We start from the raw sequence: 16,104 nt of genomic DNA, 5'->3' as shown, positions 1-16,104 counted from the left end.
AAGAATAATTTAAAAAAATTATTACAAAGCTACAAAAATGCAAAATAGAACAATTTTCGTGAATCATATTTTTATTTAATATAATTATTATGCTGATAATATAATTTTCAGTAAAATGGTCATATTAAACTACAAAAATGCAAAATCTTCAACCTTTCATGATTGTTTCTTTCACAGTTTTAAGATTTTTATTCAATTATGTAATTATGCTGATAATATAATTTGTATCTTTCTATGTAGTGATCATTTTTAATTCATTTGTGCCTTTTCTTGTGCTCTGATACAGAAATCCCCGATTATTACAATAAAATATCACACATGAGAAATCTGGTACGGTCTTTGCCACCACCCAACCGAGACACAATGGAGGCCCTCTTTAGCCATTTACGCAAGTATGTCGTTTATTTCACATACATGTATTTTACATATTGTTATAAACATTACGGTATATATCTACAGCATATCTCTCTATCTTTTTCTTTCAGGGTTATTCAACATGGTGATGAGAACCGAATGACTGTGCAGAATGTGGCTATCGTTTTCGGCCCGACGTTGCTCAAACCTGAGGTGGAGACGGCAAACATCACCACTTACATGGTCTTCCAGAACCAGATTGTAGAATTCTTACTCAATGAATTTGAGTCGATCTTCCACATGTGATTAACATGAACTTGCACTGAATACAAAACCCCACTGGAGATGAAGATGCAAAACTGATCTCAGTCCAGTGAGAGGGACAACATGTAACAGATCTGTGAAGAAAAGCCTCCGACTGGCACATTTTGCAGCGGGTTGTGAATAGAGATGCTACAAGAATGTAGAACGGTAGCATCTATGATTAATATATTAATATCACTGAAATGGAATGAAGCTTTTACGTAAGCATTGGCCAATAAGGGCAATACACATTTTAAAACTGTATAGCTAAAATGTAGTTTAAAATAATGTGTTGTATTTCCTTTTAGAGGACGTTTTCTAGGAATATCAGTGAGCTTTCTTTTTAAATAGTTATCAGCTACTCCTGGTTTTTCTTGCTACAGAAAAACAGGTCGGTTAAATAATAATATAGTTTACCTTTGCTTTTCTGTGATCTTTTACCTTTCTGTAGAGTTGTGCAAAACACTGCAAGTTTTTACCCTGTTCGTTTGGAATTGCAATGTGATAATAGATGAATTATATTAAACGACAACATTTTTATGTTTAGGTTTTATGTTTCTTTTAATACTTTCATCTGTAACATAGAACTTTACAAAGAAAATACTGCAGGCCTGTAACTGTAAATTGGAAAGTTCTACGACTTGTACATTGTCATTAAAGGCCCAATATTTTAGATTTTGTGGTACCAAAATATAGAATCTGAATTTGCACATAGATTAAGCATTAATATTTTATAAAAATTGGCACACTTATATAGGAATCACTGTAAGATGTTTGAAGGTGTGTGTGTGTGTGTGTGTGTGTGTATATATATATAGAAAAGGCATATTTATGCTGTACATTACCTGGAGTAAGCGAGCTTTTAATAAAGTAACTCTTTTATAAATGAATGCTTCACTTTTTTATTGATTTATATTGTGATTGATATATTAACTAAATGATATGGAATATACTGATAACTGTTAAAAGGTTTCAGACATATGCTATAAATTTAGGATTATATTAGGTTTAAATAAAACCAATAAAAAATATGTTTAGCAAATAGGAGCCCTGTAGTTTAACTGTATGAACCTGTGTTTACTTGTTGGCGGCGATTCAAAAAGGATAAGCCTACTTTTTTATATATTAAAGTTTTTAAAAATAATTCACATTACAAGGTTATTAAGTTGTCTTGAGAAAGCCAACTTACTGATCTACTATTTAAGAATTTTATTATTCTTCTTCTGAGCCAAATTTCGGTATCTACCTCTTCCTAGAGCTTTCAAGCTAGAACCACCAACCTCGGCCCAGACCTTCAGACCCGTCTGACTCGGTGTGCTGTATCTTTTCAGACTGATCCGGTTTACGGTTTTCATGAACCAGACTATCAAAACCACCAAAAATCCCATAGACTTACATTGACGGAATGTTCAAATGAGCCAACACTCTTCAAACTCCCAGAATCCCTTGAGGCTCAATCAAACTTCTATACTATGTACTATTTCTAATTAATTTAGACTCATTTAAGCTTCCACTCTAATATTTCTAATATTTCTAATCCATCTAAATCATGCTAGCAACATGCTAGTAATTTGTTAATCATGCTAACAACATGCTAGTAACATGCTAATCATGTTAGAAACATGGTAACAAAATTCTAGTAACATGCTAATCATGCTAACAACATGCTAATAACTTGCTAATCATGATAGAAACATGCTAGCAACGTGCTAATAACATGCTCATCATGCTAACAACATGCTAATTATGTTAGAAACATGCTAACAAAATGCTAGTAACATGCTAATCATGTTAGAAACATGCTAACAACATGCTAATCAGCTTGCAGCATGCTAGTTATTTGCTAATCATGTTAACAACATGCTAGTAACATGCTAATCATGATAGAAAAATGTTAACAACGTGCTAGCAGCATGCTAATCATGCTAACAACATGCTAGTAACTTGTTAATCACGCTAGCAACGTGCTAGTTACATGCTAATCATACTAGAAACATGCTAACAAAATGCTAGTAACATGCTAATCATGCTAGCAACATGCTAGTTACATGCTAATCATACTAGAAACATGATAACAACATGCTACTAACTTGCTAATCATGTTAGAAACATGCTAGCAACATGCTAGTAACATGCTAATCATGCTAACATCATGCTAATAACTTGCTAATCATGCCAGAAACATGTTAGGAACTTGTTAATCATGCCAGAAACATGCTAGCGACATGCTAGCAACTTTGCTAATCATGCTAGAAACATGTTAACAACTTGTTAATCATGCCAGAAACATGCTAGCGACATGCTAATCATGTTAGAAACATGCTAGCAACTTTGCTAATCATGCTAGAAACATGTTAACAACAAGCTAGTAACATGTTAGCCATGTTAGAAACATGCTAGTAACATGCTAATCATGTGCGAAACATGCTATCAACATGCTAATCAGGCTAATCATGCTAACAACATTCTAGTAACTTGCAAATTATAACAACAACATGCTAATCATGCTAACAGCATTGTAATCAGCCTATTACAAGCAAATAAATACAAGCAATAAGCTAATCATGTTAAAACATGTTAACAACATGTTAAATCATGTAAGCAGTGTGTTAAATCATTCCATACTATTACAACTGCTTCAAACTTTCAGGCTACGCTTTCTCAAGCCAACTTAAAGTTTGTTCTCAAACTTTACTCATCTAGTTTTTGATATCATCGTTTCTTGCATAACGAACATGTTTATATTTCTGATTTTGAAAATAATAGCAGTGTTATTTCACTACACTGTCGAATGATGGCAGTACAATGTGTCTCTTCCGTTAAATGTCTAAAGAAGAAGGCGGGCTCATTGATTGGTTAAAACTAGTGAAGGGGGCGGGGGCTTCATCTTTTGAAAATAACCGTGCTTCACCCGACAGGCGCCATTGTAGAGAAGCTTATAGAGATGTGGTGATGTATTGAATAAAGTTATTTTGTGCCAGAGAGTAGACTATATAAACCGAGGTGTGGATTAATAGTCGCACAACGCTATAGGTACGTTTATTTTTTTTTTTTTTTAAATGTAGAATGTGCGTGTGTTTTGCTTTTTGAAAGGGAAACGCGTCAGTGCTTTAATTCGGCGGCCGCTCAGAGTTAATAAACGGAAGTGTTTTTCCGTACAGTGTATATACGGTGATTTTTATATTGATGCTGTATTTATTTATTATCTTTAGCTATGAGGATGTATGTTTGTATTTATATTTGTGTATTTGATGGTGAGTTTGTAATGGTTGGTCTCAGAAATGGCACAGCGGGTTGCTGTGAACGATTGTGCTCCTGGATCTAAACGGACCTCTCGAGTTCGTGTGGCGGTTCGGCTCAGACCCTACATGGACAAGCAGGATGAGAAAGGAGAGGGCCCCTGTGTAAGGGGTTTGGGCCCACAAAAGCTGGAGATCATCAACTGGAGAAACGCCACTGAGACCCTTCAATACCAGTCAGTCATAATCCTTAAAGTTTGCACTTTTAGTGTTTATAGTGCCTCCCTTTTTAGTCTTCATTTCTTCTGTTCTCTGTTTTATTAATAAGCACTTTCACATGCATGGCCTCTGGTGCAGTAGGTTGCTAAGTTAGTGCTGATATCAAACTTGATATCTTTGACTAAAGTCCACTGGCTGTAGACGTGGCTGTTTGGATTATCAGAGAAAGAAATTGAAGTTATGTAAATTTTGTTGGAGGTATTTACAGTTTAAATGGCTCAGGAAATATGATTTCATTAGTTGTATATGTGTGTGTGTGTGTGTGTGTGTGTGTATATATATATATATATATATATATATATATATATATATATATATATATACAAATATATATATATACATATATGTTTATGTATGTGTGTGTGTATATATGTGCATATATCTATATCTATCTATCTATATATATCTATATATATATATATATATATGTATATGTGTGTGTGTATATAATTTTTTTTTTCTTCCCAGTTATTGATTTAACTTGGTATATAAAATTGTGCCTTGGATTGTAGGTTTGACGTGTTTCATGGTGAACAGACCACACAGCAGGAGGTGTTTCTGACCTCCGTCAAGCCCATCCTTCCCCACATCCTTAATGGTCAGAATGCCAGTGTATTTGCTTATGGACCCACTGGAGCAGGTATGACTCCAATATCACTTGCAGATGATATTCCTATTTGGGGAATGTTTGTGTGAGACCGATTTCTAAAGTTTAACTAAAAATGGTATTTTGAGGGGCTGAAAGTGCAAGTTTTTGAGAATGATACCGTTATCTTAGTATGAACTATAAAAAATGCAACTTTGTGAGAACAATGACATCATGCGCATACATGTTGCATACTGAGTCTATAGAAAGTGCACACATATAGTGTTTCTTTACCAAATGCTGGCCTGGCATGCATAATGCAATGTTTTTAGACAGTGCCATCTTTACATGAAACTTTATAAAAATGCTAAAGAAAATGTTTTCTGTTTACATTACATAATTGTCATGTAAACATACCTTTGGATTTCTTCCACCGCCTCCTTGATAAACTTGTGTGATGTAATTCTTAGGATTATTATGAAGTGCCATTTAAATAGTGATTCACAATCTAGAAATTCTTCTTATAGAGGGTTTGCACTTACAACACGGTTTGGTCAGTTTGCGTGGCTATATTGGCAATACTCAGATGTAAACAGCAGAAAAGATTGCACAGTTAATGTACTACTGAATACGTTGTCCTGCTAATTTCTGCTGTTTAAACCACATAAAAAAACGTGGAAGCTGCTAAATCATATAGCGAAGGACTTGGTAAGCAGGAAAGGATGCAATATTTTGACAAACTAAAGTTAATAGGTGGTAAAGATATGGACAAGCAGTATTAATTAAAATATTAGCCTAATATTTCACCTACCTGAATGGAAATGAATAGAACAAACACGAATGTTATCAAGATTTTTGCTCAGGAAATCCTGGTTCAGTTTTGCCAACCACAAATACATTTTGTTTCTCAGACAGTTTTTTTGCAATCCTCTTCTTGATTTATAACTTTTTCTGGTCCAACCAATTAGTACAGCCCAAAACATGATAATAATTGACCATTTTTAACAGCAATCATTGGCAAAATGTGCAAGTTTCGTTCAGTTCAGTGGCATTGCTCACATTTGGTGCCACCAATATGGCCGATTGATGATGTGTCGTGAAAACACACTACTCCTTCCTTCAGGAAAGACCCACACCATGCTAGGCAGTCAAGAGCAGCCAGGCGTTATTCCCAGAGCTGTGAAGGAGGTCTTCAAACTGGTTGAAGATCAGGAAAAGGAGCAGGATGGTTGGAAATACGCGATTGGGATGTCTTACCTCGAGATCTACAATGAAAAGGTAATATATTTTGAAAAATAATTTATTCCTATTTAGTGTCACTAACACATGATCCTTTAGAAATCATTCTAATATGCTGATTTGCTGTTCAAGAAACATTTTATCAATTGTTGGAAGTTTTTGCTGCTTAATATTTTGTAAAAACTGTTTTTTTCCAGGCTGTTTAAATAGAAATTTCAGAAGAACAGCATTTATTTATTTTATTATTATAAATTTCTTTGTCACTTTTAGTGCATCCTTGCTGAATAAAATATTAAAGGAATAGCGTTTAATTACTCAGCCTTATTTTGTTCCAAACCTGCAAGACCTTCGTTCATCTTCGGAACACAAATCAAGATGTCACATGTATTGTTTTATTGATGTCCTTCCTACATTTCTGTGCGTTTGCTGTCTATGGTGGGTCAGAAAGTTCTTGGGTTTCATCAAAAATATCTTAATTTGTTTTCCCAAGACGAACGTAGGTCTTACATGTTTGGATTAACATGAGGGTGAGTAACTAATGACAGAATTTATTTTTGGGTGAACTATCCCCAGCCACAAACTTTCCGATGTTAGTCGTTTTTTCCTGTAATATAGACACAACTCATTTCAGTGTGCAGCTGCTCTGGAATATTGATGCACTTTGTGTCTGTAGGTGCTGGACCTGTTGTCCCCAGGTTCCCAGGACCTGCCCATCCGTGAAGACAAGGACAGAAACATCCTCATTCCCGGGTTAACGCACACACCACTCTCATCCTTTGCCGATTTCGACACTCATTTTATTCCCGCGAGTCTAAACCGCACCACGGCCTCTACTAAACTCAACCAGCGCTCCAGCCGCAGTCACGCTATCCTCCTCATAAAGGTTTGATCCTGTGCACTTCTCTTCATTCTAGTTCTCCTTTAGCACTTCAGCAGGTCCTGGTCTCCTGGTTTCTCCCATGATTTGGTAGCTGATGGTGAAATTAAATTACTCCCACAAACAAAAACCACTGACTTTTACAGCATTTACTGGTTATATTTGAAAGAGAGAACACAAGACTTATATGTATACATTGCATATGTAGGGCCCTATGATTTCTGCAAATTTCTTCTGATTGCACTACAGTCTATTATCTGAATATTAATTTACAAAATGTTTATGCATTTTAATGTTTAAATATGATTTTGCAGCAAAAAATTAAAATACAAAAACCTGTCAAAATAAAAGTTTGAAGGATTAGGACAAATATATATTGTATTTTTAAAAAACAGTACATTGTATTAAATCATATGAATCCTTTTGAAATAGACACAGAATAAAATTTAAGGCCTGGAAAACCCTTGAAAATAAAAACATTCCTGAAGAGGTACTTGAAAAGTGCTTGAATTAATTGAGAAACAATGAAATAAGCATTTTTTAATAAGCACATCTTTTCATGCAATTTTAAAAAACATAATACTTTAACTGCACTTATTTCAGTTAATGTCATAAAACTAGGACTTCTGAGTGGGTTTATAAGTAAAAATCTAAAAAATAAATATAAACTTATAAATAAAAATCTGAATTGATGGTTCGCGAATCATTGTCCAGATCGGGATTTTGGAGCATGTATTGTGAATCATTAGATTTAGATCAGGATTTTGGACTGGGTTCACAAGTCATTTGATTTAAATCGGAACTTCGCGTATCATGTTATTAGTATATTTTTATCTGTTTTTAGAATTTGAAAGATAAGACTTTGTTTGATAAATGAGATCTCTGATGGAAGTCCTCGAAAATCAAAAAAGTTGCTTTGAAAGTCCTGGAATTTCATGTTGCAGTATCTGTATGAACTCTCTATAAAGTTACTGGCCCTCTGCAAATTAATAATCACATAAATGCTTACGTTTGCTCTCAGGTAGTGAAGTCTCAGCGTGGACCGCCACACAGACAACAAACAGGAAAGCTGTATTTAGTTGACCTGGCTGGTTCAGAAGACAACCGGCGCACAGGAAACCAGGGCATTCGTCTGAAGGAGAGCGGAGCAATCAACCTGTCCCTCTTCACCCTCAGTAAAGTGGTGGACGCTCTGAATGCAGGGGCCGGGGGCCGCATCCCCTACAGAGACAGTAAACTCACCCGTCTGCTGCAGGACTCTCTGGGTGGTTCGGCCCATTCAGTCATGATCACAAACATCGCACCGGAGTACAGATACTACTTTGACACCTTCTCAGCCCTTAACTTCGCCGCCAAGTCTAAGCAGATTGTCAATCGGCCCTTTGTCAGGGAAACCGTTTTGGCTCCTACGATTGGTGAGCAGTGCAGTATTACATAATTTCAGATTTTTCTAATAATAATGTATGTGATGATCATCTTATCTTTTTTGTCTTAGCTCCTGGAAAGAGAGCCAGAGAGGAACAGGAGGCTGGAGGTTCTGGTGAGCCCCAGAACAAAAGGTCTAAAGAGGGGAAGAAAGCTGAACCGTCTCTATCACCACCTGTACATCCACAAAGGTAAAACTGCATGCGTTACAACAGGTGAACTAGTTTTTTGTATGAGCACTTAAGCAGGTCGTGGCTTTGTGCGGTAGGCCATGATTTGGTAGCTGGTGCTTAAAGGAAAACTCCCTATAGCGAAAACCACAGGCTGAATGTGCCTCGCTGGTCATGAATAGGGAGGACATGTGCTGTAGTGCTGGGGGATCAAGCTAAAACTCTGAATTCTCAGCCTTTTGAAGCTATTCAGTGTATGTCTGATCTGTTTGCTGTAAATACCATTCAAATCCATTTAGTTTTGCACTGGGGTAGGGCCCTATGATTTCTGCAATGCAGAAAATTCAGTCATAAAAATGGAATTTACTGTATAATGGATTTATTTTGGATGAATAAATCAAAAGAAGATCAGTACACTTGAATCAAAATGTGATTTGGACTAGTGTCTGTGAATAGCAAGCCGCAAAAATACTATTTAAATATGAATCCTGCGTGTTCTGCGTGTCTCTGTGTGACTGAATGGTGCAGACGTGCAGTTTTGTTTACTGTACTGAAGTGAACGCTTGCTGTGTTTCCAGCCTCTGCCGCCTCAATAAATATGGGTACTTTGATACACAAACAAGCTCTAGCTCTGCTCTGAGAGTCACTTCATAAGCATTTTACATTTTCTTTTGAGGAAAACCTGTGGTCATCTTGCAGTCAACCTTTCTGTCTTGCAATCATTTTGTTGTCGCAGAAATACTGGGGTAAAAGTTTTATAGTTCGGATATGCACACTGATGTCTATGGTAGTGATCAAAATAGAGCAAATAACATTTGTCTCGATTACATTTTTTCATCACTAGGTGACTAAAAATGACTTGATAAATTGTCACTGAATCATTCAAAAGAATTGTTCAAAAACACAGATTCATCCAGTAATGAAACGATGAACTATTTGAGTAAATCATTGAATCATTCATTTTAAACAATTTTTCATAGTTTTAATATTAAAAATTGGTTAAATACGTTTATATTTATTTATATATTTTTATTTATTTAATACATTTAAATTAAGACTGTAGCAGTTCGTTTTTTGTCACAGCCTCTAGTAAATTACATTTATTTTTAGTTCAGAATCTATTTGAGACAAAAAAACAATTCTCAATTTATCCAGCAGTCATGCAGCTCTGCTTAAAGGTCTTCACAGCAACCCGTCAAACAAGTTTGGTTTAACTTGAAGAAACTGTGACAGAAATGTATTACTTAATGTAATGTTAGTGCTACTACTACTAATAAAGTCATTATCAAACATTATTTTTAAGGAACATTTTTACCAGGAAAAAAAAAAAGTAAATGCATGTGTGTGTGTGTGTATATATAGGGCCCTACTGGGGCTGATGAATTAACCCATGAAAAGTAAAGCTAATAAATCAACCTAAGGTCAAAAAAAAAAATAATAAAATGGCTACCATCTATTTTTAAACATTTTCATTTGTTTATCTATTTGTCATGTGACCATTAACCAACATCAGAAAACATGAGTCAACATGTGAATGTGGTGTTAACTTATTGAACCATTAATTTAATTATTGTAAATATTGTTTTGGAATTCCAATATAGTAATATGTGATCTTGGACCACAAAACCCAGTCATATGGGTCAATTTTTTATTTTTTTTTAATTGATGAAACTGAATAAATAAGCTTTCCGTGGATGTATGGTTTGTTAGGATAGGATGATATTTGAGATTTTGGAATGGAATTGTGATGGAATCTGAGGCTGCAAAAATCAAAATATTGAGAAATTGCCTTTAAAGTTGTCCAAATGTAATTCTTAGCAATGCATATTACTAATCAGAAATTAAGATTTGATATATTTACAGTAAGAAATTTACAAAATATTTTCATGGAACATGATCTTTACTTAATATCCTAATGATTTTTGGCATAAAAGAAAAATTGATAATTTTGACCCGTACGATGTTTCATATATTAGACAATAATATGGCATCATCCAAAAATTTGTGCGGTCCAGGGTTTTTTTTTTTTATTTTTTATTTTTTTCCATTCAGCAAATATGGATTACATTGAACAAACATGACAGTATTGCAATTTTATAATGTTAAAAAAAAGTTCCTGTTTTAAATAAATGCTGATCTTTTAAACTTTAGATTTGTAAAATAAACCTAATCAAATGTATCATGATTTCCACAAATGTTAAGCAGCACAAAATTTTCTTTATTATTATTATTATTATTGATTATAAGACCCAGTGCAACACTATTCACAGTATTGCTAGATAAATGTGTTACATGAATCTGATGCAGTCTGGCTGATGTAAATGTGCTTCAAGTATGCATGTCTTTCAGTTCACCAGATTCATCGGTTCTGGACAGACTTCTGGCCTTGGAGAAGATGATGATGGGCTCAGCTGAGAGAGAGAGAGACTTAACCTGCTCAAAACTGTAGCACAGTCCCGTAAAGAAATACAGGTATTGTACATACTCTTTCAACATTTGACTCAGAGCAGCATTTCTATCTCAGTTTTGTGAAATAAGCAGCAGTGAGACAAACATCCCTCCTGATTGTAGCTAATCCATCAAATTAGGCCAGATTACTAATACCAAATGCAAACTGTACTGGAGTCCACATGAACCTTGTTTTTAAATGGGCGTGAGTGCTCAGTTCTCATCGACCAATGGGTGATTTATGAATATGTTCTGCTGTCTCCCCATAGATGTTGAAGGAGAAACAGAAGGAGCTGGAGGACAAAGCCAACAAGTTTAATAAGCAGAATGAAGCCACTGAGAAAGAGTCCAAAGATGCACTTCTCTTTAAGACAGATCTGCCCCCACTGCACAGAAAACAGTCCACAGCCGCCAAACCACGCAAACAGCAGGCAGTTGTCACACCATTACAGGGTAAGTTGTGGTTAACTTCATCCTTATAGTCCTCCTGGGACACTCTTTATGCATGAGAACCCAATATTGATGTAAGTGGTTTAGCGTTTCATGACCCTTTGAAGAATCTTTTTTTTTTCCCCTCCTCTTTCCTCTGCCTGTTGAGTTGTGCTGTTAGTATGCTGTATGTATCTGTGATGCTGCGGTTGCTTTGTTCTTCAGGGCTCAAAGCGGTTCCGCTCTGTCCCCTCTCTCATCCTGCTACTGTCAGCTTCTGTGGTTCCAGATTGGAAACTGTGAATTGTGAATTGAGTGCATTTCCTGAAAATCTAAACTCCAAAAATGAAAATATGCAGAAAATGGACTCACCAGGCCATTCAAGATGTGGAGGAGTTTGTTTGTTTCTTTAAAACAGATTTGGAGAAATGTAGCATTACATCACTTGCTCACAAATGGATCTTTTGCAGTGAATGGGTGCCGTCAGAATGAGAGTCCAAACAGCGGATAAAAACATCACAATAATCCACAAGTAATCCACACCACTCCAGTCCATCAATTAATGTCTTGAAGTGAAAAGCTTCATGTTTGTAAGAAACAAATCCATCATGAAGATGTCTGTAACATTGTTTACTGCTAAAATTTGAGTTTCTAATCTATAATATTACTTTCTTCAATTATAAAGTTGTCTGAATCCAGAGAAAAATATTCACAGATCAAGCATTGTTTGTAACAAAAAAAAACAGACTTCACTGGAAGAAGCATTATTATGGACACATATTTTGACCAGAAACAACTCGTTAAAGCTAAAATGCCTAAATTATGGATTTGTTACTTACAAATATACAACTTTTTACTTCACAAGACATTAACTAATATCCTGGTGTCAATTGTTGTGATGTTTTCATCAGCTGTTTGGACTCTCATTCTGATGGCACCCATTCACTGGAAGTATGTGATAATGCTAAATTTTTCCAAATCTGTTCTGATGATGAGTTAACCTCATCTATGTTTTGAATGGTCAGACATTAACTACTAGAGATGCATCAATTGCAATATTCTTGGCTGTTTCTGATTTCTGTTTTTTTGTTTGTTTGTTTTTTTGTTTTTTGTAAGTGTGACCTGCTGATTCCGAATGTCTTTATAAGAAGTGTAATTGACAGCATATACAAACAAAAATATATACTTATGCCAAAAAATTAATGTAATGAATTAAATATTACAATTCCCCCAATCTGGACTAAATTACAGATATTTTCTATAAATGCATTTACACTGCAAAGTTTCAAATGCATAAATAATTTGATAATGTATATTTTAAATACTAAACATACAAATGAGAAATGTTGTGAAAAATGCAATGATGCTTTTAAATATGAAACAAACGACCAGTAGGTGGCAGCCAAAGACTGTTTTAATGAGTGAGTCATTTAGTCTTTATGAATGGGTTTCTGAATCATTCAAAAATGTGGATTCATTTACAAAACACCGCTGTGTTGCTCAGAGACATGCAGCAGTTTTACTGTGGCTTTGATTGATAACTCTTTTCTGCAATGAAATTGAGCAAAAACAGTCAATATTGTGTCTAAAATGTAAGTTACATAATTTAAACTGTTTATTGAACTACTGTTGTATAAAAACAGTGTCACATTGCGGTCGTGTTGACTTCATCTGTCACGACATAAATACACTTATCAGTCATCGTAAGTGTTATGTCAAAACGGATCGGCTCAGAATCGGCAGACTGACTGGCCTTTCACAGGTCCGGGCTGATCGTGTGTAAAACTGGCTAATTCTGAACCCTGGCTGTCTGATAGGTCCATCTCTAGTGATTACATTAAATTCTTTTTCATTTTTGGCTGAACTCGCACCACATTTCAGACTGTATTTGGTAAATGAGTTGTTTCTTCCTGTCCAAACACATTTCAGTCTCTCAGGTGCAGCCCTTGCAGCAGTCTGCTCTTGTGTGTAAACCCTCACAGATCTTGGATAAGAAGAAGAAACGTGTCCAAACTGAGGTCAGTGTGCTGCAGGTTGTTCTTTACACGTGTCTATTACAATGTACAACAATATTTTAAAGGGAACCCTGGATATTAAGACTTGTATGGCTTAATATAACATAATGTCTCTTACTGAAATGTAGTAGAAAATCCATGAAAGAAAAAAAAATATCCACATCGTTTTATATATGTTTTGGACTATTGGGGGTGCCATTATTTTGTTGAGGTGAAATGATTGCACTCGGTGAGTGACTGCCGCTACCTGTTGCTATTTTTACCACAACACAACTTGGAAAAATAAAATACTGATACATTGATGCATTGTATCAGTATTTGTTCATATTGTTTTGTCCACTTAGTTAAAAAAAAAAAAATAAGTAAAAAAAAATATAACGTTTATGTCAGGTCAAAATCATGTGATGACAGTAATGGCCAGTAGATGGCTGAATTTTTCCATTCATCCAGCTTAACTACTTTTTACATATGCACTTGTTTACATTGCCTTTATGAACTTTCTAAAGCGTCAAACATTTGGAAAAAAAAGCACTTAATGAAAGGACAGAAATTTCTCAGGTTTCATTAAAAACCTGTCAAGCAGTGGTGCACTTGACAGTAATTGGATTTTACTTTCACATTTGACATGAAGGTTAAATGAGGTTTTCTGTTTATAAGGTGGGTGTGGGGAAGGAGAATGGAGGTGTGGATCCTCCCTCAGCTGATGACGTCAACTGGGAGTCCCACCTGGATTCAGCATTACTAGAGCAGTCCAGGAAAAAGATCCTGCAGACGCTGAACTCGGGCTCTCTGAAGGATCTCAAGAGCCTGCAGCTGATCGGAGACAAGAAAGCCAAACTGATCATGGGCTGGAGAGGGGTTCACGGGGACTTCACACAGGTAGAAGTCTGGCTCCTCACCAGTGATGTGCAAAACTCGAACATGGAGAGGCTCAGTTACTAGTTAGTTTTCTTTTCTCTTTATTTGCAGCTGGAAGACCTGAAGAAAATCGAAGGCATTACAGCTAAACGTTTCTCCTCTTTCATAAAGGTTTGTGGTTTGTGCTATAGATCTTTAATAATGTGTCTCGAGGGAAGCACACCAGAATGTGATTTAGGAGATTTCCTTTGAGTAACACACATTTTCTTTTTACCTTCACAGGCTAATATTCTCAGCAGTATGGGAAAGTGAAGCGTACGAGCCGCCATGTCTGAAGAGGAGCGTTGAAACACTTGTGCTTTGTATTTTTAAGATGTTTTTACACTCATTTTATGCGTGTAACATTTTGTACAGGGATTTTTTTGTGTACAAGCTTCTGTGTATACTTGACTGCTTTTTTTTCCATGTTTTCTGTTGTTTCTACATACTATCTTTCTTTTTTAGTATTTAACTTTTTTTTTGTTTTTTTTTCTCGTTTTAAATGAACTGATCTTTTATTGTGGCACCAAATAAATGCCACCATCACAGAAAGAAGCTCTGAGTTTGTTTGTTTGTTTTTTCCCTCGCATGATTAATTGGGTGTTATACTTGAAATGGTTAATTATATAAACCACTTGAGGTAAACTACTAAATCATTTGTATTCCAAAAAACATCCCTTTCCAGAGATTTTAGTCAGAAGTATCATGCCCATTCAAACCAAGCATATTTTTAAACCAAACTGGTTATGTTGACAATTAAAATTTTGTAAAATTTGGGACGATTTCTGCAAGCACCTACATGCGAAAGCTATTATAAAATAAAACATTTCTAAAAGGCAAATGTATACATATGTATTAATAGGGCCCCAAAGTCATTGCCTTCAGGGTAATATCGGTTTTAAAGCCAAAATATGGCTTCAAAAAGGTTTTTGTGAGAAGGTTGTTAAAGAAATCAGTCTAAATTTTACAAAATGATAGTCAACACAACCAGTGAGTTTTAGCATTAAATGAGAGGCTGTATGTTGTATCCCTTGTAAATGTCAGCTTTTTGTGACAAGGGCTTGCCTGCTGGCTGAACTCGGTGCACGCTAGGGAATCTGTGTCACAGGTGCAGCATGTTTCTTTGAAGGACTACAGAGAAAAACCTCTTGTTCACAAAAAGCGCAGTTTAGCCTTTGAGTGTCCAGTTTTGAATAGCTAAAAATGTACTCAGCCTCAGACCATTCAAGATGTAAATGAGTTTGCTTCTTCATGGGAACAGATTTGGAAAAAATGTAGCATTACCTCACTTGCAGTGAATGGGTGCCGCTAGAATGAGAGTCCAAACAGCTGATAAAAACATCACAAGTAATCCACACTACTCCAGTCAATCAATTATTGTCTTGTAAAGCCAAAAGCTGCATTAAGATGTTTTTAACATCTGGCTAAAAAGGTTCATAAACCATAATATTAGTTTCTCCAGTTAAAGTAATCTTGTTTAAATCTGGAGAGAAATATAAACAGGTTCTTGTTCCTTTAAAAAAAATTGAAAAAGTGATGGTGCAAAAGCAATAATAATGCTTGTTTTCTTTCAATTCATAATTTTTAAAAGTATATAATTATTACAGTAAAAGCTAAACTTACTTTATTTTGCGTTTGGGTTTTCCTGGAGAAGCAGTGTTATCAACCTTACTATATTGTTCTATACCTTCAAAATTGGAAAACATTGCAGCTAAAAGTGGCAGTCGGGTGAAGCCAGCTGATTTGGTGTTTACTCCATTGTGCTATTCATACATTTTAGCTAAAGCTTAAATGTCCATTTATTCTTTGAGGACTCTATATCCTTGACTTGTCATTCAGTATG

At 35.4% G+C, this 16,104-nt stretch overlaps 2 protein-coding genes across 2 annotated transcripts in view; both read left to right on the top strand.

Annotated features, from left to right (window-relative positions):
• arhgap27 (Rho GTPase activating protein 27) overlaps positions 1–688 on the top strand; it is a 44,545-nt gene extending 43,857 nt beyond the window's left edge. The window contains exons 17-18 of the mRNA XM_051124594.1: positions 287–392; positions 486–688. Of these exons, the coding sequence (XP_050980551.1) occupies positions 287–392; positions 486–660 (281 nt within the window). The 3' untranslated portion in view covers positions 661–688. The remainder of the gene's footprint in view (positions 1–286; positions 393–485) is intronic.
• Positions 689–3,545: 2,857 nt separating this feature from the next.
• kif22 (kinesin family member 22) lies at positions 3,546–14,816 on the top strand. The gene is given in 14 exon segments (XM_051125067.1): positions 3,546–3,690; positions 3,937–4,132; positions 4,688–4,815; positions 5,885–6,039; positions 6,674–6,883; positions 7,899–8,292; positions 8,373–8,493; positions 10,822–10,900; positions 10,903–10,944; positions 11,190–11,373; positions 13,279–13,367; positions 14,022–14,243; positions 14,334–14,393; positions 14,505–14,816. Coding segments are annotated over 13 exon segments (1,908 nt in total). The 5' UTR covers positions 3,546–3,690; positions 3,937–3,938; the 3' UTR covers positions 14,535–14,816.
• The last annotated feature ends 1,288 nt before the right edge of the window (positions 14,817–16,104 follow it).

Source organism: Labeo rohita, chromosome 12 (assembly GCF_022985175.1).
Source record: "Labeo rohita strain BAU-BD-2019 chromosome 12, IGBB_LRoh.1.0, whole genome shotgun sequence".
In the NCBI taxonomy this organism is placed as follows: domain Eukaryota; kingdom Metazoa; phylum Chordata; class Actinopteri; order Cypriniformes; family Cyprinidae; genus Labeo; species Labeo rohita.
This window is presented reverse-complemented; position numbering and strand designations above follow the sequence as displayed.